The following is a 26,205-nucleotide window of genomic DNA, read 5'->3' on the forward strand; positions in this document are numbered from 1 at the left end:
TGCCCCAGACCTGAGCCCCCCCCAACCCAGAGCCCCTCCTGCACCCAACCCCTCATCCCCAGCCCAGAGCCCTGACCTCCCTCCTGTACTTCAACTCCCTGCCTCAGCCCTGAGCCCCCCCAAATCCCAAGCCCAGACCTCTCCCACACCGCAACCCCCTGCCCAAACCCGGAGCCCCTCCTGCACCCAACCTCTCATCCCCAGCCCAGAGCCCTGACCCCCCTCCTGCACCCCAGCCCTGAGCCCCCCCAAATCCCCAGCCTAGACCCCTCCCACACCCCAACCCCCTGCCCCAGACCTGAGCCCCCCCCAAACCCAGAGCCCTGACCATCTCCTGCACCCCAACCCCCAGTCCTGACCCCCTGCATCCTGGAACCCCTTCCTGCACCCCTGGCCCCACCCCAGAGCCTGCACCCCCGGCCCAGAGCCCTGACCCCCTCCCACACCTCAACCCCCGGCCCAGAGCCCCTTCCCACACCCTGAACAAAGTGAGAGTTGATCCAGCATCATGTTTATGAAGAGCTCATGGTCACAGTGCTGCAGCAGGCTGAGCTTATATAAGAAAAGGCCTTGCCCCAGGAATCTTTGCTTTTATACATAGTTTTTTCAATACTTGTCTTTAATGCACATACGCTCATTAAAATCAATCAGGTGGAACAGTCCCAATACAGGTTTATAAAAAATAGTAAGTCTGATGCCATGGAAACGTCATAAACTCATGCAATTGTATGGCTGTGGAATAAGATTTTTCAATTTGTCTTAGTGATCGGTTTATAAAGTTGCAAACCTGAGGTTCTTTATGATAGGTTAATGTACATCCCACTACGTCACTTCCATTTAATTGCTGGGTTTAGGATGTAGGGTCTAGACAAGATGATCTGCCACTCATGGTTTCACTAGTCTTTGATCTAGACCGAATACCAAGTGACACCCAGCGTCCGCTGCTGCTTATTTTAACAAGGTTATGTTCTGAGATCCATGTTAGATTCCCGCCCCCATGTGCCAAGCTGTCTCATTGTTCTCCAGTTCCTTCGATAATACTCTCCTTTGCTGGGATACCTATAACCTTCCCCCCGCCCACCCCACACACTTGACTGTGGTTAGGCTCCTGATGCACTGATACCGTTGTCTATCATGCTGACCTATCTTGTCTCATTGCATTCCCCCATCTACCTGTCTGTATCCATCTGTTATCTCTTGTCTTATACGCAAGTTTGTAAGCTCTTTGGGACAGAAGCGCTTTTTGTTCTGTGTCTGTGCAGTGCCTAGGATGCTGGGAACTTGGTCCATGGCTAGGCAATATGGGAACACAAATAACGATTATTAATTGGGCCTTATTCCTTGCACCAGTGGGGCTGGGAGTGCTGCAAAAGTGCTTGGAAAGAGAGTGAGGATGCAAGAGGTGCCTCCTTTTACTAACAGTACCACCTCTGCTGAGACCAAGAGGGCATCCTATCCAGTATTCTCTGGCTGGCATGACAGTGTCCATGACATGAAACCATGAGAGCTGCAAAGTGAGATACAGCATCACGGCTTAAAGATCTGGAAGGCCCACAAGCATCAGGCAAAACAGAATGCAAGTCAGAGCTAATAACAATAAAGCCGAGCCCCCTATAGCAAGACTCCAGTGAACTATTCACAGAGTAAGTGGTGAAGGGTCTGCTGGATGCAGTGGTAACTGAAGGGGTCTTGGAAATTAACTCACTGTAAGAAAAAGAAAAAAAAAGTACAACTTGAAACCTTACTTTTCTGGATTGAAAACTGTCAAGTATCATGAAAGCAGCAGACTGCACTTACCTTACAGAGTCCCGCACGTATGAGGGAATGGTTTTCATGCTCAAATAACAAAGGAGGGTATTAAAAACTACTCAAAATACAATTCAATATTCAAGTTCAATATAAGTCTCTATATAAAAACTATCCAATATCTCGGGTCTCAATCTATGCTGTGCTAAACCAAATAAGAGCATGCCTATAGCCTTACCCATAAAATGAAAACAATTACTTTTGAGTGTGCATAACTGTCAGGAGGTGTATCAGACATGCAGAGAGGAGAGTATGGAAGATGCACAAAGGCTGGTGCTCTGTAGCAGACAGAAAAGCTAACTAACTTGTGCTGTTACTAGCCAAAAAAGTTAGTCATATAATGCACACGGCATTCTAATACTAAATAACCTTTCCTTGTCAAATCCCTGTAAGTAATTTTTGGTGTGTTTGGAACAGGGAGGGGGGAGAGAAGGAAGAAATGCCAAGAAGAGATGTTTAACGGACAAATGTCTGATAAATAAATATATTGCAACATTTTTTAAAGGCGACCCTTAGCACCTGAGTCTGCCGGAGGGTCTGCAGTGCACAATGAAGCCTACTTGTCACTGGGTGGCAGCAGCAGCTTCTAAAGTGGAGTGGTTAGACACCAAATTGAAAATTACTTGGCAGCCAATGTTATCTGGGGGAGAATCATTCCTTGGAAGGTAAATAGCCTCCGTTTTGCCCTAATGCTGTTTGCAGTTGTACACTGAAGATGGGCTTTTCAGAGGGGCTCCGTGTTGGCCTAAATCTGTTCCCATTTCAGTCAGTGGGAGTTTCACCCTCTCTCGAGCAGAGTTAGGTGGACACGGAGCCCTGTGAAAAGCCTGACCAAATGCTTGAGCACGTTTACAACAGGCACTGTTCAGCAGAGGGCGATCTCCTCTACCAAATGCAGGGTCAAGACGAAAACCTCCGAGACCAGGGATCGGCCACCTTCCAAAGAAGAGCCATTTTTTGGTTTTTGCCTTTGATCAAAATATTTCGAGAGCCACATCACACGCAAAGCTACTTGTAGAGTTAGAATTTATCAACTAATAATAATTGAGCATATTAAAGTTATTTCTACTCACCAATCCTTTTTTTTTTTGATTGAAGGTATTTATCTGATCTATTTTATTTCTGGCGTTAGACTTTTTACACTGTTGGACGTTGGAACATACTAGTAAAGGCAGAGCACATCCAGTTCCTTTTCACAAGAAATTCCAAGAGTTTTATTGGTAGACAACAGTTGCCTTGGTAATGAGCTGTTTGAATTTGATTATAAACAGGAGGCGGCTCTGGGCTGAGGCAGCGGATTGGGGTGTGGGGTCTGGGGTCTGGGAGGGAGTTTGGTGCAGGAGGGGATTCTGACCTGGGGCAGGAGGTTGGGGTGCTGGAGGGGGTGCAAGGCGCAGGCTCTGGCCGGGAGGCACTTACCACAGGTGGCTCCCATCTGGCAGTGCAGTAGGGCTCAGGCAGGCTGCCTGCCTGCCCTGGCCCCACACTGCTCCCAGAAGCGACTGGCATGTCTCTACGGCCCCTGGTGGGGGTGGAAGGCAGCTCTGTATACTGCCCCAACCCCCAGCACTGTCCTCACAGTTCTCATTGGCTGGGAGCCAACCAATGGGAGCTGCAGGGGTGGTGCTTGCGGGCACAGACAGCGCATGGAAACTCGCTGTCCCCCTCCCCTCAAGGGGCTTGCAGAGACATGCCAGCAGCCAGCCAGCCGCTTCCGGGAGTAGCATGGGGCCAGGGCAGGTGGGCAGCCTGCCTGAGTCCTATTGTGCTGCCGGCTGGGAGCCGCCTGTGGTAAGCGCCTCCCGGCCAGAGCCTGCACTTCGCACCCCCCTCAAAAAACGGCTGCCCATAAGGTTGCCGACCCCGTCCTAGACCCTAAACAGTACGGTTCAAAAAGTTAACAGCATTTACTGCACCCACGCAATTTAATAGACTCTGGAGTAAAGGTGTTTAAACATCTGTCATATAAAATAGAAAAAGCTACCACAGAAATAATCAACATTCCGATGGAAACCGGTGACCGGTTACCACTGACAGAGCAAGAAAAAGAAATGGGGCCAAATTCTGACCCCACTGATATCCTGTGGCAATCCCAACAACAGAAGGTGTAAACTGGGCAGTGGACAGGTTGGGGACTAATTAGCTAATTGCAGAGGCCAATTTACCATGGATACGTGTGGTAAAAGTTGGACATAGATGTGGAGTTAAAAAGGGACCTAGCAGGACACTTGCTGTGTATTTGGTTCTTTTTCTGCTGCAGTTGTGAAAGGAAAAAAAAAATCAACACCGAGCCCTCTCACAGGAAGTGGCTCTCTCCTGGGAAGAGGCCCTTCCTAATGCCACAGTTTATAGTTCACCAATAGGCAACTGATTGACAGCAAACTGAAGACACTTGACAATCACAGCAGGTTTTTTTCTGATTGTAGCTGGAAGGGAAGAAGCCAAGAATCACTTTTTGTTACTTAAATAATAGCAATTGCAAGGAAGGGGAGGATCCAGCTACATCTGAACTAACAGACGCTGGCGGCCGAGGGCCCGCTGCCAGTCCTGCATTCATTTTAGTGTAATACTAGAGAGGTTTTTCAGCATCAGTGACTGATTAACTCAGAGCGGAGTCAAGTTTAAAGAAACCTGTCCACCCTAGCCATCCAAAGTAGCTTTTTCTTCACCAGCCTGACAGTGGCAGCAGCTACTTTTGTTACCTGACCACTGTTAGTACATTCTGTCCCACAGCAGCTCCCCTTGTAAAAAATCCCTCACCTTTGTCTCTGTCCTTTTCTTTGCCCCACTCTTCACATGGCTCCTCCTGTCTTCATTTTCAGGCCTGCATCAGTTGTGACCATGGTGGATCCTGGTACCTTTACAGAGTCAGGAAGCTATCGCAAAACAAAAGTGCTACCTTCTTCTTTCACTAATAAAAGAGGGCACCCACACTTTTGAAACCTGATCCTGCAAGGTGCAATTGGGAATAAGCAGTTTGCACCACACAAGAACAGTCCTTTGGGGAACCCTGGGCACCTACTTAGTAGCGTCAGATAGCACCGTTGATCTACTAATATAGAAACATAAAGGGACTTTAGTGCACAATTTAAGATGCAATGCAACGAATGTCTAGTTAATCAGTGAAATGTACAATTACAAGGCAATTTAAATGTTTTTGTTTGGCTGGATCCTCAGACAGTAAATTTTCTATTGCAATATTATACAAAGATGAAACTGAATGAACTGCAAGCACTCAAACTATATCAAGGATTTTAGTCAAGCTTCATCGATGTATTCTCTAGAATACTTTTAGTTCAGCCTCATTAATGCTTTATTTATCTAGACTACTTTAAGCTTCACTTAATAACAAAGATGCTGAAAAAACCAAAGTTCCACACAACAGAATTGTAATTTGTAGAATTTAGGCAGCTAAAATAAATATGTTCCATGGTTTGAATTATCCAGTGTAAAATTACAGATGCATCAGGGATTGCGTATCACCTTCTGTAAGCATTCAAAACCAAGCATTTCCCCCCCAGTAAAGACATGGCTCCTGTAAATGAAGCAGGTCGAGTGCCCCTGTGCCAGAACAGGTGCTCCCAGTTTGGCCAATTCAAGAGGATGGGACAGCATCTGGGGCTGTAATAAAAATCAGGGAGACTCTAAGAAAGGGAGACCTGGAGAGTCAGGGCTGTCTGAGGGTCAAGTCAGGAAAGAGGCAGGTGAGAGCTGCCTGGGAGTGAGTGGTTGGCAGCTGAGAGCTGCCAGAGCCAGGAGACAGTATGTGGCTCCTGGGGGAAAGCAGGAGAGCAGCAATGGGGATTTCCTGCTGACCTCCCCAATCCAGGGCCAAAGGGGTGGAGAGCAGCAGAGGGGCTTATCTGCTGCCACCTCCACCCTGGACCCAGGTGAACGTGAGAGCCAAGGGAGTGAAGGATGCTTCCCTGGTAAGAGGATCTCCAAGCACTGAGACGGGGGAGGGGGTTTCCCCACTGGGAAAAGTGGGGTTTTAAGGACTATGTACACTGGCTGTGAGAAATGGCCTTTTGTTGGAGATTATTTGAACTACGTTTTGGGACTAAACCAGCCCCAAGGAGGGGTATTAAGCAAGAGAGCCTGAAGTGGAATCCCAGGGAACTCAAAGTGGAATCTGATGCAGCTGAGCCTGCTGTACCACAGCCACCCATAGGAGGGCGCTCAAGGCAGGGCTACCCTATGACAAATGTATATTTGACTTACAGAAAGAGAGAATTTAACCTAAAAAAAATGCAACTCAACCCCCAGTCCTTTATACCAGGACTACACAGTAAATGATCTTCTATTTCTTTTCAGGCGATGACTATGTAATTTGTATCAATGTAGTACATTTTAATGTTTAAAATTAGACTTCAGTAATTCAGAAGTGTTCTGAATTATTGCAGTCTAACCTAGCTAGGACACAATAGTGTACAATGAAGTTTCTTACTGTGAACAATATTTTTAATATAAATAAACTTTTAAATCAGAGCACTGCTTCTGAAGGGTAAACAAAGTTCATCTGTGATGTATACAAGATTTTATATATGAATTGCAAAAAAGAAGGGTCTCTTCCTTCCCAGAATTTTACATACTGAGAAACTAAACAAAGCATTGTTCAGAACAAAATGTTTCACAACCGTTATAATTTATCAGTCCAAACATCACACTGTTTTTTAAAGCCTACAGGCTGTTTGATCCTATGGAAGAATGGTTTTGTGGTTAAGACAGTTTAATGGAAGTCAAGAGAACTAGAGCAATTCCCAGCTTTGCCACACCTCCTGCATGACCACGAGCATGGCACTTAAGATACATCTAAGCTGCAGCCAAGGGTATAGATGTACCCAGGCTTGCTTTACCCCAGCTAGCTTGCCTAAAAGAGTGGTGAGGATGCCGTGGTGCCAGTGTCAGCTTGCTTGACCCTCTCTGGATACGTCCTTGTTTATGCAGCTTGCGCCGCCATATTCTCACTGCTATTTCCGGGGAGCTAGCTGGATTAAAGCCAGCGCAGGTACGTCTACATGAGCTGCAAATCCCACCCCTGGCTGTAGTGTAGGTGTACCCTTCATCTTCCTATGGCTCTGTTCCCCATCTGTTAGGGGTATTGTGAGGATAGGAGATTCATCAGTTTGAGGCACTCAGACACCACAGTGATGGGGTGTGTACAAGTACCTAGAGAGACAGAATACTTCAGGGCCTAATCCTACAATGTGCTAAACATCCTTGACTCTCATTTTTTGTCCTTTATCAAGGTAGGTACATCTATGCCCCTCCAGCCCACCATTGTAGTATCTGAATGCCTTAGACACATGAATGGATTTATTCTCAGAGCACCCTTAGTGAAGTAGGGAACTATTACTCAAGTCAGTGGGTCCTCAGTATCTTGAAGGATCAGGCCCTAAATGCAGCCAGACTGAGGCTTTGTCTACGCTAGCACTTTTGTCGGTCATAGGTGTGAAAAAACTCCCCCAATGGTATAAATTTGGTATAAAGGTTGGTATAAATTTCACCAACAAAAGTGCTGCTGTGGACAGTGTTATGTCGGCAGGAGACACTCTCATGCCAACATAGCTGCCGCTGCTTGTTGGAGGTGGTTTAATTATGCCGGTGGGAGAACGCTCTTCTGCTGGCATAGAGCGGCTACACGGGAGACGCTGCAGCAGTACAGCTATGTCGCTGCAAAGTCCATAGTGCAGACATAGCCTAAGTCAAAGGCCAACTAGGTGAACTGATTTTGGAGGGTTTTACGCATTTCTCTCTTCAAATATTTATTTTGCTCCTTCTCTCCTTTTCTTGGCATTGCCAAGTATACCAGATACCACGTATACTCAAAAGTAAAGTCCAAGGGCCAAGGCCTGACCTTGAAAAGACATATGCAAACACCATTTTAGAACCTAAGACAAAATGCTAAATAGTCAGCTACTGCATCGTGGATTTAGAGGAACTCTTTGGAATATTAAATATAAAACTCATAATGCTAAAAACATTTAAAAATGCGGTTCAGTCACACACGACCTGTATACTATTCTGTAATGACAAGATTCACAAACAAAAGCCTTCTACTGATTATGACTATTAAGACTAAACTAAATTTTGTAAATAATGCATACTGTAGTTAGGCCAATTACCTATACAGCTGTACCAGAGCACACTAGGCATGGACAATATATCTCAGAGAATGTGCACTACTAGGAAAAATTATGGAAACAAGTTAAACTTCAAAAAGAAAAACAGAATGATCCAACATATGCTCATACAGTTAGAGTAGCTTGCCTGGCAAGAAAACAATATGTATTACGTCCTGAATTATGTGAAGTCCTGAAAAACAAGGCAGGAATCTAAGTATGTTGTACAGGAACTGTGAAAGTCAAGAGACTAAAAAATGTGACCAAGATGGACTCTGTGTGAGGCACCATGTCCAGAATAATACCAGCATTCTTCAAGGTATCTCCAGAGCAGAGACAAGTCAACAAGACAAAACATAAGGATCACTCACAAAATATTTGTATATTTCCATATGTATGTGTTTAATAAGCAATTATCTTCACTATTTACCTTGTCAAAGCAGATCAAACAACCAATATATAAACACTATATTCTGTGAATCTAGTTTGGTATAGTGCATGGAAGCATTTCTATATTTTTCCCCCCAGTGCAGTATTTTTTCTACATATGGTATACTAGAATTTACTGAAGTCTTTGAGAAACTTGCAAAGGCAGAGAGTCTGCCTTCACTGTTAGAAAGACTTAGGACCAAATATCATTAGGAAAAAGCACATTTCAAGAGCATTTTAATGTATACCATGAGGGTGCAGGTGAATAGGTTTTATTTTAAAGAAACAGTCTTTAAAGTACTTTGCTTTGTGGCTCTTATAAACATTACCATATTTTTTCACAAATGTAAAATATATTATAGCTGTTTAGATTTAAAAGGCAATTCCCACTGGGTGATAAATATTTTGAAGAAAATATTAACCTACAAGAAAGGGGCAGCTCCGTGAGAACTAGTTTTTAAACATTCAGTTTTGTCAGTCCATCTCCTTTTGGCCCAAACTGACATTTTTCACTCAGACTTCCTTTAATGGCAATAAGGCTGCTCCACGAGCCGTGGTTAACACCTTGGCGATGACAGGTACTATAACTGGCTGCTCCTCATGCTTTCTAACACCCCAAGAGTGCAAGTATCAATAATCACAATTGTGCATTAAAATATAATTTACACATTTCAAAATATTGTTAATAGACTTCCCTATCTTAAAATGGCTTACATTAACAGTACTTTGAATTATTTCAGGGTCGATTAGGTTTAAGCAATTCACCACTTCAAGAGTGCAGCTCACAAACAACACAACCCACCGAGGGGTAGCGATAGATTCATAGTGCAGATAAAAATCAGAACTGCACTAATTATTTGACATTTCAAAACTATAAATGAACAAGACAAGTTTCTTATACTGTACATGCAATAAGCTATAGTGAGCATATGACAACGAGGCTGGGACATTCTACACAGTTAGCTGGTGTTTCAGACTTGAATCTGTTAAAACATAGGACTCAGGAAATAAAATGTTGCAAAGCTCTGTTGTCACAGCACTTGAACTATGCTCTCACGCTTTTGTATTTCTGTTTCCCAGTCTCACTGATCACACAAATATGCTGAAACGAAACAGAAAGCTAATGTTAGAAAACTAACATCTATGAAGTTTTAGACATTTATTCAATAATGCAATTCTACTGAGAAAAAAAAAAGAAAGGGTATCACACATTTCCATGTTATTTATCGCTAATTTCATTAGTTGATTTATACAGAATAATTTTAAAGTCTGTTTTTTGTATCAAAATGTTAATTCCCCCATATCCCACCTGATCCCTGCTAAGAGACTTGTGCCACCCAGAGAACAAGACTCAGGAATGGGTGGGAACTCAAGGGCAATTCATTCTTTATTCCAAATTGTCCTTCTGTTGTTAATTGTGAAAAAACCTGGAAAGACAAGACCACTACAGCTGTTCCATTCTTTCCCATCTAGTCAATAAGGAGCATGTAAGCCTCCTTTCTCCAGAGCTAAGCAGAAGATCCATGTTGGCCTGCCTAATGAGAGTTGAAAGGTTGCTCTGCTGCTAAAGTTTTTCCCTGGTCACTACATCACTAACAAAATGATCAGGCTTGTATATGAAAGTACAGTTTAAGTAGGAAAAAAATGAATTATCCTATTTCCTCCTCCCTAGTTTTGAACGAGTAAAAAGTATTAAGGAAAACATTACTTACATTCAAATCTCGGAAGTATTCATTATAATCAAGGGCATAACCCACAACAAACTTGTCCGGCACTTCAAATCCAACAACTGAAAAGGACCATAATTCATTGTCTTGTTAGACTTCATGTACCAGTGGTTTTTTTGTTTTTTTAAAAAGCACTGTCATATTAGCATATTTTTTTTAAAAACCCAAATGTCCTTATTTGTTCTCCTCAAGCATCCTCAGTTTCTAAACTATTTTACAAATCTAATTTACTTTTCACTATCTAGTCCATTAACTTCATTCATTTCACTTATCTTAGAAATGAAAACAGACTCGTTAATTTCATTTTCTGGTTTTCATGCAGTAGCACAATGCTGCAATGTATAGCTTACAAATGTTTGCTCCAAATAAAATCTATTTGTATTGAAATTTTTGAAATTCATGAATGCATTTCTACTAATTTAGGTTTCATTTTAAAAGTTTCACATGCAAAAGTTCCTTACTCTATCATAACCATGGTTCTTCAAGATGTATTGGCCACATGGATTCTACTTCTGGTGCATATGCCTCCGGTGCAGACAAGATCAGATTTTTTTGAATAGCAGAGTCTGCTGTGGCCAGGCCTGTACCCCCGCACTCAAGGGCATAAAGGGCAGAGTGGGTCAAACCGTCCCTCAGTTCCTTCACCCATACAGAATGCACGTAATTAAAGGATTCCATTGTAGTGGGGAAGGGTGGGTCATGGAATACATGAGGTCAACACATCTCAAAGAACCACAGTTACTGTACGGTAAGTAACCGTTTTTTCCTCCTCAAGCAACAGTCCATGTGCAGTCCACTTCTGGTGACACTCAAGCAGTGCCATGGTAGATAGGAAGTGGGTGCTTAAATTGCATCTGAATAAAGACGACTGGGCAACGTTGCCGAAGTGGGCATCGGATCTTGATGCCTCCACGCGGGAACAGTGCTTTGTAAAACCATAGACTTTTCCTGCACTACTTCTACAAGGATCTCAAGAGTGTCTGCCATTCAGCACAGAAATTCCTGGAACATCTTATGGCTGTCAGGCTGTGAAGAAGGAATGTGCCTTGTCTGGTAAGGACAAGGAAATAGCTGCTGTTCTTCATTTTCACGTTCCTGCTGCTGACAGTGTGAGCCACCTGTGCCTTTTTACAACCCTAGGGGATCTCGTAGAGGAGGGAGACCTAGCCTTAGAAGCAGCAGTAGAAGTTGGCTTTCTTGTTAGCTGTGCCCCCAGGGGCCCAAGCAGAGCCAGGTATGACCCTGGTAAGAGTAAGGGGCTACAGGGGTGGGCACCATGGAGAATGCACTTCCCTAGATCCCCGAGGTTTGTGTGTGTAATAATAGGTTCTAGATGCCCTGTCTGACAAATAGGGGTCATACGAACGGGACCAGGGTTGGTGGGCAGAGGATGCCTCCCTGCTGTGCTCAGAAGCTGAGGAAGTGAGTACTCCTCTTCTAGATGTGGGGCTGCTTTAACAAGATTCCCAGGGTGAGCTATGGGCTCCGCTCTTGCCAGGATTGAGAAAGTGCTCTGTACTGTAATGGCACTAGCGGTCAGCACTGCAGAAGGCACTCTCGCACCACTGAAGACAGTAGTGGTGATTCAGGCTGAGCAGTCAGTTAGATCACTCGCTACCAAAACTGGCTTCCGTGCTCAGGTCAGTACCAAGAAGAGCTGTACTGTGGTCATCAGCACGGGAGTCGTAGATGCTGACACTGTCAGCACCAGGTGGACCGAGATCAGTGCTGGGCGAAGCACAGAGCTCTGCTTGAGATAGTACTCTTGCTTGGTGATTGGTCTCTGTGATGGATGTCAGAGGGATCCCTTCTGGGCCATAACCTACCCTTTGAGGAAGCAGGTTGAGGTGATCTCTGCCTCTTTCTACTCGGTCCCTCTGAAGGTGACCAATATCGGGGCTCTCTAGAGCCTAGAGGAGCCATGTTCTTCCCTACCTCTCTCAGATGACTTAGCTACTTTGCTGGTCTTGGCTGACACTTTCTTAGATCAGTGAGCCTGGGAACTAGGAGCTGAGCCGGAGCATACAGAAGTGCTGCAAGATGACGGCTGTTCAGACCTAGCAGGGCCTTTTTCTCCAGATACAAGGAGATCGTTCTAACCCAAGGCAAGCCTCTTGCCTTGTGCGTTCTTTTAGGAAAAAATGGCCGATAATACACAGTACATCAGATTTACCCCTCCCTGAGGCACAGAGACGCCTCGGGTGTCTATCCTGCAGCGGGATAGCTGCATTGCAAAAGGGGCGAGTTTTGAAGCTGGGCTAGATCCTTGTACTTGGTAAATCCCTAACTCTAAGAAGACTTTTTTGTTGCTTTGTTTGTCTTATAGTCCACAGGTATCAAATACTACTACTAACTCCACTAACCTGTCACTACCCTGTCTATACTAATTATTTATAAAATAAATCAGGTTTTAGGTTGCACAGTATGCAAGAGAAGCAGACCCTATCTAGGGGTCTGGCTTGTGGCTACAGGCACCAAGCAAGAACTGAGGGATGGTTGGACCTACTCTTCCCTTTATGCCCTTGGGCACAGGCATGATCCCAACAGACACTGCTGGCCAAAAGAATCCAATCTTGTGTGCATCGGGCACGTGTGCATCAGAAGTAGAACCTATATGGACAATCGCTGGAAGAACCACCCGTATTTTGGACATACCTACTAGACAATGTCCCTTTAATATAAAAAGGGTGTCAAAATAAGGTACATTCTGCCCATATGTATTGTAATGCACTAGATAAATCAGAGTACATTGCCCAAGAATCATCAGAAAAAAGTGAACTGGAGACAAACATTCCGAATATTCTTACAGTTTGATTAAAAACATTCTATACACTTTGATAATGTGTTTCTTTGTTAATTTCAAAATATTTATTGATGACTGGCAAAAAGGGGTCACTTACAGTCAGGCCGATATCCCACACTTCGGGGAGTTCTTTTTACCAACAAGCTGTCAATTAAAACCAGTAGAAATTTGAAATATGGAAATCAGCAGCTACAAGATGATCAAAAAAACTAGACAGAGAATTAATTACTAAAAACCAAGCCAGTCTTGGACTTCACTGATATTGAATGGGTGTAACTGAAGGCAGAATTTCATCAATTAAATATATCCTGTATTGCACCTCCCAGCAATCAATCAGATTGATCGGATCAAGACTTCTGGTTGAATCACGAACAGTTGACAGTCTAGCTAAAAGGACAAGAGTCAAACATGCGTGTGACGCAGAGAGTAGAAAAGTCAGCCAGAAGTTATAGTATAATTCAGTTCCGAAAAGTGATTCTGTAAACTGGCATAATGAGACTCCATGTTCATTTTGTCTAAGAAACCTCAGGTACAGTGCTCTGTTCACAAGAAAAGAGACAGCTTTTCTAGTTATCACATCTGCAAATTCAGCCTGTGAGCTGAGAGCCAAACTGGGTTCCTTCCTTCTTATGCACCATCACCAGTAAATAGAAGTTCTGCAAGCCAAATTGCATTCACCTTTACAACAGTATGTCTTCAACAGGTTTGCACAGGTGCTCCTGATTATCCCTGTAAGTGGAATTTAATAAACATTCCTGTTGATGAGGCCCACAGGGGCATGGAATCCAGCTCCCCCTTTCTCAGCTGCGTTGATTCTGCAGAGCTAACAGTATTATCACTAAAGTCAGCAGATGTAACAGAATACAAACATGGAGCAGATTTGCCAGGTTAAGACAGTGCCATTTTTACTGTCACTTTTCGGAACAAAACTGCACTTTCCAGGAAGTAGAGAGAAAGGAGAACAGAGTGAGTGTTCTCATACTTTTTGTCCATCACCATATATTGAGGTATCATTCCAATGACTCAAGGTAGTCCATGGATGCTCCTACACCCACATAAGGGCCATTGTGGTGTCTCGTGTTTGGCTGCAATTGTTTGGGGAAGGCTTTGTGTGGAGAAAAGGAGAGAGAAAGTCCCGTGTCTGATGGATGAACACTGGAGACAGCTCAAGCTGATTATGTACTCAAAAGTGTCACCTACTTAAGGGAAGAGGCTCTCTGAGAAGAGAGGAAGAAGAAGAAGCCCTGCTAAGCCCCACTGCCTGGTATCATGATGCCTTTTGTCCTTTCTCTCAGGGATACTTGCCCTCTGGTCAACTTTTCACAACCTCTCTGTATTCCCCCATACAACTTTCCCTACCTGCAAGACAGCCACATCCCTTAAGGGTGGAAGAGGATCTGCCATTGCCTATCAACATAACACTAAATCCCTTTGTATCTCTGAACCCAGCATTCAGCTGGGTTTCTGGAAACTTGTCAGCTTTCAGACTTTGTTAACATTTGAGGTTTACGGAAGTTTTGGCTGAATGACTTAATTTTTGGGGGCTGCTACCAGTTTGGGATTTGACCAAGGAACCTCAAATCCATATTGGGATCTGTTGGAACCTCTGCACAACAGCTGCAACACAAAGCAATGGAAAACACACAAACAGGCAAGTGTTTACAGGTACAAAAATGTACAGCATCTTCACCTTTATGCATATTTATGGCTTCGATCTTTTGACAAATTTTCAGTATTACAAAAAGCTTTTTTCAAAGTTACATAATGTGACCAGAATGTCGTTTACTATTACGTTATATGTATATGATGTAAAATGTAATGGCAGGGCCCACATGCCCCGTAAAAAAGGCCCCTATCAGGGACATACAGCCCTTTGACACACTCTTTAAACTCCCCAATGTGTTGTCGTGACCTCAGAGATAACAAACCAATAAGAAGTCTGTAACCGTCTCACCCTCGACATGTCACTCCAAGATTACCAGCAAAAGGAGCTACCTGAGACACGTCTAACAACTGTTTTAGTATTGGTATGGTAACACTGCCTGACTAGACGCCACCTCCACCCCCTACTTATCTATAATTCCTATAAGTCAATATATCTTTATTGTAAAATGCAAATAAGATTCAGTTTCATAATGAAAGAGAACAAGCGATCTGAAGTGTAAAAACCATTAGGCTTGACAGCTACTTTGTTAGTAACATTAAATCGTCATCAGTTTTGGTTGTTTAGTCATAAGTTTTTTAAACAAAATAAGTGTTTTAAAAATATTTTGACTAAAAATGTTAAAATCCTAAAAAGTAAAATCCAGCAGATGATATGGCCAGATTATTCTTGGACATTTGATTGTTATAGCCGAGTTGCACACAGTTACTGCAGGCTAATGGCAATTTTAAAAATTGCTAACCAGGGTTCCAATTTTGCAATCAGGCTTGCATCCAATAATATTAAAAAATACCTCTTAAGATTACTGAGAAAGCTCAGAGCAGAAATATTAGGAGGCTTTTAAAAAAAATCATAGGGTAATCAAGACAAAATGCATGCCCAACACACTCATACACACAGAGGCAGCCCCCACATCGTTCTTCACTACTAAATCCCTTAAGCAGTCGGAACACAAATGATAGAAAAGTGCTCCTGTCAGTCTAAATAAATGCACCTTTTCACAATGAACAGACCCTATACTAGAGAAAGTGTGACCACGTACAATACTATGAAGGGTGTTTTCACCTTTGAGTCAAGGGGAAAAAAAATTTCCTTTCAAATATAAAAGTATTCTATAATCCTATTTCACTATTTTTATAGTTCTTAAAAAAGTAATACACAACACAAGCAGCCATAATAACAACTCACCTGACTACTTTTACCATCTTTGGATTGTACTGCTTCAGCAGAGACAGCAGTGTTTTCATTGTTTTACCAGTATCAATTATATCCTGATGATAAAAAAGCCACGTCAGAAAACTATATAAAAGCTGTTAAAGTAGCACTTCCAGATTCTAATCAAAGAGCCCATGTCATTCTGAGTTCAATAATATGAAAATAACTCATTAAGTGGAAATCAGGCTTTTCCTGCACATAAACAAATATAGGTGTTATTCCCTATTGCACTGTTGTGGCTATCCTTTATGTGTAAGAGATAATTTCTATCAGCAATAGTCATATTAATAACCACTGCAATGAAAGCGTTAGCACTGAAGCATCAGAATCACTCTTAATTTCCTAATTTGGGATGGATTAACACAAAGCCTTCAGCGGAACATTCTTCTATCTGGTCTGAAGTCTGGTGTACATGAAATAAAGAAGTGGGTGTCACTGAAAGGCAAAATTGATTGCTGCATCTTATATTTATACAGCTTCCCCCTAAAACACCCCAAACCACCTAAGGATTATGCCAGGTTGTATTTAGCCGTTCAGCGCTTCAAATCATGGATATTAACACAAGTATGAACAAGGGCTGTGGGTATGCACACTAAATAGATCGATGCATGGACAAAGGCAACCAGGCCTAACTGCCATGTCAGTAGCTTTTAAAGTCAAGGCAGAAATCAGCCACATCACTGACCTATCAGTGTTTGACCCTGTGGTTACAGGTGACAGATCTGAGTTTTCTAGAGTCTTTTTTGCCAGTCACAGGAGGCATCATATGAAAAATGATGGTACTATCATACATAAGGAGATAAGTTATAGTAAAGTTATTTTTATTGTTTGATTGACAAGCAGAATGGTGATTTGTATTGGGGCTCATGTTTGACAAGAACCTGCCATGTAGACGATATAGGCCATTGAACAGATGAGAAACTAATTTATTTAGCTGCCTGGTACTCAAAAGACATAAATTAATTTCAAATGGGACCCATATAAAATTCAGTATAGTTGCCCTTCAGAAGTAAAATCCACTTCAAAGGAGACAATGATCACATAGGTGACTGAAATATTTGTGTGGAAAAAAAAGTAGGGAAGTAAAAATTGGTGCACACATACTTTGACAATGGGTGCACTAAAATAGAATACATAAATCACAGACTAGACTAGCTTTCTTGGATCAAAGCAGGATCCTGTGTAAAAACCCAGGATTTCCAATATAGGAACTTTGGGATGACAAAAGGAAGTTGTCACTCCCTTGTGCCATAATAGGACCAATTTCAGGAAATGCCTCTTACTGACGTAATCATCATAGTTTATTTAAGTGAAAAGAAGTTAATATGATTTTAGGTTTCAAAATACTGTTTGTGTAAATAGGAAGTTGTTTAATTGTTTATTGCCACTACTTCTCTATCCTAGGGTTAAAAAATAAGGCCCTACTTAATTTGCGATACTGCGGAAATTACGGATCCCATAATATTGGGCTTCTACCACAATTCTGACATCTGACTGGGGCTGACAGTGGGAGCCCTGGTTGTCAGTCCTGGGTGGCTGGCAGTCCGGCTGTTAGTCTCGTGCATTAATGACTGTAATACAGTTGCAGCAAAATATCTGTTTATCAAAAAAATTAGCAGGCATAACATAATACTTGAATGCTTATATTGTTCCAGGAAATTTTTCTTAAACAAATAGGTCTTCTCTGGCTTTTCCAAATTACTGCAATTAATAAAGGACCTTTATTACTTTTCCAAGATTTTGCATGTCTTGTCCGCAACTCAGCTGCAATTATTTTACAATCATCCCACGCTGTAAGTAGGGCCTTAGTTATAAACCTTGTTCAAGAACATTATCTGCAAATGAATCAATGTTTACTCCTGGGGGACACTCTGCAGAATTCTCCAAATTTTATTTGCCAAACAACACTACATAATCACACCAGTTTCAATTATTTTGGTAATTTATTTCAAAATACCTGTCAGCAAGTATGTCTGTAACAATACAGAAACATACAAAAATTCCCCCAGGAGGAGAGAGTTTAAAAAAAAACCCCTACAACAACCCAGTTCCTGTTTCTCTGCCCTCCCCCCAAGCCCAGCTCAGCAGGCCAGACACCCAGAACCCATTCCCCCCAGAACCCAGCTGCAGGGCCGCCCATCAGCCAATACACCTAAATCTACCCCCTCTCCTCCCCCCCCCCCGAGCCCAGCTGTGGGTTCCCCCAGCCCAGATACTTGCACCCCCTCTTCCCCAGAGTCCAGCTGCGGGGCTTCCCCTGGCCCAGATACCCACCCCCTTCCATCCCAGAGTCCAGCCGAGACATCCGCCCCCTTCGCCCCCAGAGCCCAGGGATCCAGAGGGAGAAACAGTCTGATGTTCAGTCCCAGGCTTGCATGGAGTTTCCTGCGTGCTGCCCAGTCCTTCCCTCAGGGCATGCTGGGAATTGTAGCTGCCAGGAGCCCTTTATCTCCCTCCCCCTCCCCCTGGCAGTGTCTTCTATGTGTGAGCTGGGCTCTATTGGGTCCAGCAGCACCTAGAGGCAGCCAGCAGCACTGCAACCTATTTCTGTGGGGAAAAGGAAATTCGGCATGTATAACATTAATTTCTGAAAAATTCTGCATTGCGCAGTGGCGCAGAATTCCCCCAGGAGTTAATATTGACTGGCTAGAACAAGCCTCCATCCATCAATAAAAGGAGGTATCAATGTAAGAACTAATTTATCTTAACAGCTAGGAAGTCAGATTAAATTGTATTCTGCATATTAATATCCAGAGGTGCATGATGAGCCACAGTGGTAAGTGAAAAGAACAGGAGGACTTGTGGCACCTTAGAGACGAACAAATGTATTTGAGCATAAGCTTTTGTGAGCTACAGCTCATCCGATGAAGTGAGCTGTAGGCTCACGAAAGCTTATCCTCAAATAAATTTGTTCGTCTCTAAGGTGCCACAAGTACTCCTTTTCTTTTTGCAGATACAGACTAACACGGCTGCTACTCTGAAACCAGTGGTAAGTGAGACTCTTTATGCAACACAAATGTATTTATTGTTTATTTTTAGTATATAAATGACACGTGCAAACATCAGACACTGTTGAGTGTTTTATATATTTCAAGATATTCCCAATAAGAATCTTTTTCTATAACTATTGCAGTTTAAATTCTTGTCTGTGCATTAATAAAGTGACAGAGATCCTTAATTTCATTTAGTGCAAGTTCCTTTAGTATATAAACCAGTATGTTTAAATAGGATCCCAGCAAATTGAAAGTAACAATTGCAAAACTTTGACATGGACATTCTCTCCTTGCAGCTAAGTAAGATGAGATGGGGCCAACCTGAGAATTCAGATCCGGACTTCACATATTCCTAACTTTGAGGGTATGTGGGTCAGCTCATTATGAAAATTAGGGGCCATTTGCAAAATTCAGGCCTAGATTCAGGTTTCACAGTTCGCTGAAATATAGAGGTGTTCAGATTCAGGACCATCTCCTGTGAAAATGTTATCACAAATCACACATTACAGAACCCAAAGCGAAACATAATACTTACTTCTACAATCAAGACGTTCTTGTGGGGGAAAAAAAAGAAAAAAAAATCCATGAATATTTAGTTGGCGATTATGTTGATTCCATTAGCAGTTTTCTGTTAAATTACTTATATTATCAATGCAGTGACATATGCTAATGTCACCATTTACAGAATTTCACATTCTCAAAAGCTGAAAACTGTAGAAAAAGAATTTGTAATATTATTACATCCAACTCAAAGACATTATGCAACAATGCCAATTCTATTTAATTAACATTTCTGAAGTGCTAGCAAGAAGATTCTCATTGATAACAGTCTATTGGCACATGCAGAATACTAACTGGTCTGTAGAATTCTTACAACTTTGAAAAACAGCATTATAAGTATGCAACAATAGATCAAAATATAAGAGCCTACACATTTTTGCGTGCTTTTAATGAAATATTCATCATTAAAATGATGACCTGCTACTCACAAACGGGGAAGAATTAGTAGGGGAAGCAAAAGTGGATGGGAACCTGGGAGGCAGTGACCATGAGATGGTCGAGTTCAGGATTCTGACACAGGGGAGAAAGGAGAGCAGTAGAATATGGACCCTGGACTTCAGAAAAGCAGACTTCGACAACCTCAGGGAACTGATGGGCAGGATCCCCTGGGAGAATAATATGAGGGGGAAAGGAGTCCAGGAAAGCTGGCTGTATTTTAAAGAATCCTTATTGAGGTTACAGGGACAAACCATCCCGATGTGTAGAAAGAATAGTAAATATGGCAGGCGACCAGGTTGGCTTCACAGTGAAATCCTTGCTGATCTTAAACACAAAAAAGAAGCTTACAAGAAGTGGAAGATTGGACAAATGACCAGGGAAGAGTATAAAAATATGGCTCGGGCATGCAGGAGTGAAATCAGGAAGGCGAAATCACACCTGGAGGTGCAGCTAGCAAGAGACGTTAAGAGTAACAAGAAGGGTTTCTTCAGGTATGTTAGCAACAAGAAGAAAGTCAAGGAAAGTGTGGGTCCCTTACTGAATGAGGGAGGCAACCTAGTGACAAGAGGATGTGGAAAAAGCTAATGTACTCAATGCTTTTTTTGCCTCTGTCTTCACAAACAAGGTCAGCTCCCAGACTGCTGCATTGGGCAGCACAGCATGGGGAGGAGGTGACCAGCCCTCTGTGGAGAAAGAAGTGGTTGGGGACTATTTCGAAAAGCTGGAGGAGCACAAGTCCATGGGGCTGGATGCGCTGCATCCGAGAATGCTAAAGGAGTTGGCGGATGTGATTGCAGAGCCATTGGCCATTATCTTTGAAAACTCATGGCAATCAGGGGAGGTCCCGGACGACTGGAAAAAGGCTAATGTAGTGCCCATCTTTAAGCTGGCTAGATTGTTGGGCTCAACAGGTAGTGATCAATGGCTCCATGTCTAGTTGGCAGCCGGTATCAAGTGGAGTGCCCCAAGGGTCGGTCCTCGGGCCGGTTTTGTTCAGTATCTTCATTAATGATCTGGAGGATGGTGTGGACTGCACCCTCAGCAAGTTTGCAGATGACACTAAACTGGGAGGAGAGGTAGATACGCTGGAGGGTAGGGATAGGATACAGACAGACCTGGACAAATTAGAGGATTGGGCCAAAAGAAATCTGATGAGGTTCAACAAGGACAAGTGCAGAGTCCTGCACTTAGGACGGAAGAACCCCATGCACCGCTACAGACTAGGGACCGAATCGCTAGGCAGCAGTTCTGCAGAAAAGGACCAAGAAGGCCAATGGCACTTTGGGATGTATAAGTAGGGGCATTGCCAGCAGATCGAGGGATGTGATCGTTCCCCTCTATTCGACACTGGTGAGGCCTCATCTGGAGTACTGTGTCCCGTTTTGGGCCCCACACTACAAGAAGGATGTGGAAAAATTGGAAAACGTCCAGCGGAGGGCAACAAAAATGATTAGGGGACTGGAACACATGACTTATGAGGAGAGGCTGAAGGAACTGGGATTGTTTAGTCTGCAGAAGAGAAGAATGAGGGGGGATTTGATAGCTGCTTTCAACTACCTGAAAGGGGGTTCCAAAGAGGATGCATCTAGACTGTTCTCAGTGGTAGCAGATGACAGAACGAGGACTAATGGTCTCAAGTTGCAGTGCGGGAGGTTTAGGTTGGATATTAGGAAAAACTTTTTCACTAGGAGGGTGGTGAAACACTGGAATGCATTACCTAGGGAGGTGGTAGAATCTCCTTCCTTAGAAGTTTTTAAGGTCAGCCTTGACAGAGCCCTGGCTGGGATGATTTAATTGGGAATTGGTCCTGCTTTGAGCAAGGGGTTGGACTAGATGACCTCCTGAGGTCCCTTCCAACCCTGATATTCTATGATTCTATGGAAATGGCATCACACTTTTCAAGGGCTTATGATTCTGGCATTAATATCTCCTCTATTTTGAAACTTTGCATGCGTTTTCATTTAAAACACACACATGCCTTGACGACTGATTTGGTTATATGTCAGGCTGTATGGGAATAAATGTGTTTTGACACTCAGAATATTTTAACCTTTTTGGCATTCCACTAATTTGCCAGTTCATTTTTAAATATGAAATTTTGTAGATGATTAATCCATACACCTTTTGGGTATTAAAAAACACTTTAAAAGACCACTATTGCAAACATGGAATACCTGCATTACAAATGCAAAATTATGGAACTGGTGTGACAACAATAATGCTAATGCCTCATGATTTCACAACTAAATATTGCATATTGTCATGGTACCAGCTTCACAATAGGTAATGCACAGTATCCTGATTACTGACCACATACTGTAGCTGCTATGGGGTATACATGAAGAGGATACTAGTTTTAATCCAGCTACAGTATCACATAGAGTCTGTGCTGATGTAAAATTGAGTACTGGAAAGCTGCTGGGCAATAATCTCTGCCAATGCCAGAAAACACAGAACTGCCCTTGGAACAGGTCATAATACAAAGCAATTATACAGTGGTAGCCTTTGGAACGCCATTACCTTAAGTTAGACCATTAGAATAGTACTATATGAACATAGATAAGTCTTAAAAATAAAGCCATCTTGCAAAATTTAGTTAGAAAAATGATGCAGAGCAGCTTAAAAATGTGTTGTGTACTTCTTTTGTTTCACACTAAAAGACATACCTTTCCAGTCAAGGTTGAGAGGTCATCCCCACCAATTACTTTTATCTCTCCAGTTGACTCATCGTTCTAGTTAAAAAGGGGAAAAAACAAAGTATTAGTGTGATTAGAAGTAATTAAAATAGGAACCAGGCTCCAGCAGCCGTGGAACATCCCCACCAGACGCCGGTTGGTAGTAGCCCAAGGAAACGAGATACTGGTCCTACTGTGTTGCTGGGAGGACCTGGGTTGGGATGCGGTGGAGCAGGTGGGCTTGGGTCACCCTGTCCCCAGCCCTGCACTGGGGGCTGGATAGGGTTACCAACATATTTCGAAAATAAGGGACTGTTTTTTTAGCACATCCTGCCCCACTCCTCCTCCCAATATTAATATCATCATCATCATTAATAATAATACTACTAAACAGTACCCACCTATATCTGACAGGGGTATTTCTCACTGCTTTTTGCAGCACTCAGTAACTCCAGATTTTGTTGTACAGAGAGGAAGAAATAAGGGACGTCCCTTCTAATATGGGACTGTTGGCAAGCCTAGGGCGCGATGAGCACTAATGCTTAGACCAGAAGGCCTGAGCAACTGGTGGTTTATTTTCTCAGCCATCAGTCAGGGGGCCAGAGCTACAAACTGTGGATTTGCGCATCCCTCAACCAGGGAGCTGGAGCTACAGAGTATGGATTTGCTCAACGCTTACCCAGAAGAACTGAGCCACTGACTGTTCACTTGCTCAGCTGTAAGCCTGGATGCCCAACAGACTAGCCAGCCATGAGCACTGATTCCCTGAGGCTGTCAAAGGGGGGCACCCCGGCCCTGAGATGCAGCAATGTTACACTTTCATTGCAACAGTTATTAATATATTGTTGATAGTGATTTAACTGTAACACTGGGTATTACCATACTAATTAATTACGGAAACAACTGAACCTCAAACTACAAAAAGAACGTACAACCTAACATGAAAACTGGCAGGTGCTCAAGAATGACCTTTGAATTTAATTTTGGGCATCCAACTGACTTTGATCACCTTCAGTTTTCCAGCAGCCAGCATTAAATGTGTGTTACTCCCATTATTGTGCAGACTACAAAACAGACTTGCCATCATAACCCATCACTGGGGGGAGGAGGGAGAGGATGGAGAACGGAACTGAAATAGTAAACATGGACTTCCCTTTTTACTTTAGCTTTTCTGTTTTTCACTAGCCTCAAACGTTCTTACTTACAATTCATCCATCAAAAGAGTATTTGAAAGGTGTAAACCCAAAGGAGGAAAAGTAATTATTTAGGGACACACAATGGGTTATAAATTAGAAGTATTGGGATGAAGTTAAGAATTAAGATTATTTGAAAAACTCTCTGACACTAAGATCTGTTAGGCTCTGGAATATTCTCCACAAAGAAATGTTGAAAGTTCAATAGCTGGGGATGTGTAAAATGTGACGGGATGATCTAATAGAATCATCCATCTCTAATTTTTAGGATACAGTCTCAAGCCAAGAAAGAACAGAAACAGTCTCACTTTTCAAATATTTTGATAGATTTACTTCATATATTTTAAGGGAAAACAGTAGTTATGCTACCTTGAAAAGCTACATGTTTACTGAATAAGAAATCTAGAAATACCAGTCACTGTCTCAGAAACTCCATAACTGACCAGAGACAGTGTTGCCCGACGAGAACAGCCATTTTACTGAAACGGTCCAAAAACGATGCCCAAGATGGTGTGGCTTAAGACAGAGGATATTCATCTTAGTATCTGAATGTTTGAGAAAGTGGATAAATTAAACCACAAAAACATGTTTAAGTTTGTGAGAGCACTTGAAAGACTTCTATATTCAAAATGCTGAGGTGCATTTCCTGTGTTCACCCCGCGTTAGGCTATTAAGATGATAGCTTCTTCTTGTCAAGTTTTCTTTGACACATTTTTAGTATATTTTATACTTACAATTGTTTATCTTCTATTATAATTATCTTTTCATCTATTCCTATACTAAGGATTTTATACTCCTTCCAAAAAGAAAGATGAAAAATTTTCACTCTTTAGAAAAGGAAGGGCGGGGGGAAGATATTATCAGTATTTGTTCCTTTAAAAAAAATGAAAGCATGTACATGTGTGACAATTATTACAAGATTTTTAAATGTCCAAAAGCAAGCTATCTTGCCCACTCATAAACTACACCAGTGCTCTGGCAACTAACGTAGATTTTGGAGTTCACCTTTAGAAAAGAATCTTAGGTGCACCTACAGAAATTCTTCCATTTCAAGATACAAATAGCTCTATTCTTTGCGGTTTCTCTCTTAGCCCCTCGCTCTTCCCTTTTTAAATGTTAGGTCACAAGGAGACTGCTGAGCATCAACCGCTGATTGGAAACTTTCCCTCAGACTGGTATTCTCAGCACATGTACAAGATCAGGGTCTTGATGCAGAAAATACTATGTTGGGGTACACAGCAGCACACAGCCCATCAAACAGGAACATCATTCATCACATATTACGAGGAACTTCTGGCTTACCCCTGCTGAAACATGACAACCAGCAGAGCACACAAGTGTTTTAACAGTTTCTCAAAAGCTTTGTCTTTCAATCCAAATATTCCTACATTTTAGAATGCTAAGTACAAATGTGAACCAGCATGTAAACCAGTATTCTTCACTACGCATGGACTGAATTTCTAAACAACCTAAGGATAAAAAAGCTAAAGCATTTGAAACACTGGCAGTATTGGTACCTAGTTTCAGACTATAAACCAATTTCCAGTCTTCTCCAGTGTTAAGAACTTTGTTGTTTAATAATTAAACAATGAGTTTTCATTTCACATAAGGACACTATTTGTGACATTAGTATCAGCAAGGGCCCAGTGATGGACAATGAAATCAGTTTCTACCTTGTTTCAAAATTGATTTAACATTCAGTAGAGATTTACTCTTTAAGACTATCCCCAGACTCCATTCTGGCCACTGCCAAATGATAGCAGTATTTTATATGATGGAGGCCACTAGCTCATGGCTCAGAAATAACTTTAAATAACTTAATTTTAAACAATTTAAAGTATATGTGCTGTAAAATACTTACCATGAACTGTTTTTCAGAACAATGCACTAAGCAGACTGCATTCAGTTTTAAAGCCATTTTAACCTCCAAGATGAAACCCTGACAGTTTTCCTAAAACACTGATTGGTAGTAACGGTAACACCCCTCCCGCCAAAACATCTAGTGTTTTTGGCTCTTCTTCGCCCCTATGCAACTTTTTTTTTACAGTCTGTTAGGAAGGAAGAGTTCTTATTTCTTAAATGCTGCCTTTCCATCCCATGATGGCATGCCAGCTCATTCTGGAAGCATTCATTTGTAAAAACTGTGAAAGCAGAAGTTGCAAGTGAAGTTTAATTGCGATCACATTATGTGCTTCCTGTTCCAACATTCAGTAGCTGTATACTTCTAAACACTGAAACAGTCAATGAGACATATAAGAAAGTGATCTCAGAATTCCAGAATAGTTATACAAGGTTCAGCTGTCTTGCCTAGCTAATCATGGCACTTCTGATTCCTTTTTTCCAGATTGTAAAATCTGTATAATGAGGAAGGCTGTGTGGTCTAATAATTGTATCCAAGAACTCGGTGTCAAGAGACCGGGGTTCAACTAGCAACTCTGCACTAGTTTGTTATGTGACCAAGGGCAAGTTACAGAGCTCATAGGCCTCAGTTTCCCCATCATCAAAATATGGATAGTATTTATTCATTTTTGTATTTGAAATCACTGGAAAAAAGCACTCTAAGTCCTGAGTAGTAGCAGT

The 26,205-nt window shown here is 42.3% G+C and overlaps 1 protein-coding gene and 1 long non-coding RNA gene across 2 annotated transcripts in view; one reads left to right on the forward strand and one right to left on the reverse strand.

Moving 5' to 3' along the window:
- The first annotated feature begins 382 nt into the window (after window positions 1-382).
- On the forward strand, window positions 383-9,189 carry LOC122461757. The gene is made up of 2 exons (XR_006283919.1): window positions 383-2,471; window positions 4,629-9,189. It is a non-coding gene; the product is annotated as an uncharacterized LOC122461757 (long non-coding RNA).
- Window positions 8,310-26,205, reverse strand: part of HPRT1 (hypoxanthine phosphoribosyltransferase 1) — a 30,267-nt gene continuing 12,371 nt past the window's right edge. The window contains exons 4-9 of the mRNA XM_037909366.2: window positions 22,424-22,489; window positions 19,294-19,311; window positions 15,739-15,821; window positions 12,985-13,031; window positions 10,070-10,146; window positions 8,310-9,459 (exon numbers count right to left, since the gene is read on the reverse strand). Of these exons, the coding sequence (XP_037765294.1) occupies window positions 9,403-9,459; window positions 10,070-10,146; window positions 12,985-13,031; window positions 15,739-15,821; window positions 19,294-19,311; window positions 22,424-22,489 (348 nt within the window). The 3' untranslated portion in view covers window positions 8,310-9,402. The remainder of the gene's footprint in view (window positions 9,460-10,069; window positions 10,147-12,984; window positions 13,032-15,738; window positions 15,822-19,293; window positions 19,312-22,423; window positions 22,490-26,205) is intronic.

The sequence above is a fragment of the Chelonia mydas genome, chromosome 9 (genome assembly GCF_015237465.2).
Source record: "Chelonia mydas isolate rCheMyd1 chromosome 9, rCheMyd1.pri.v2, whole genome shotgun sequence".
In the NCBI taxonomy this organism is placed as follows: Eukaryota; Metazoa; Chordata; order Testudines; family Cheloniidae; genus Chelonia; species Chelonia mydas.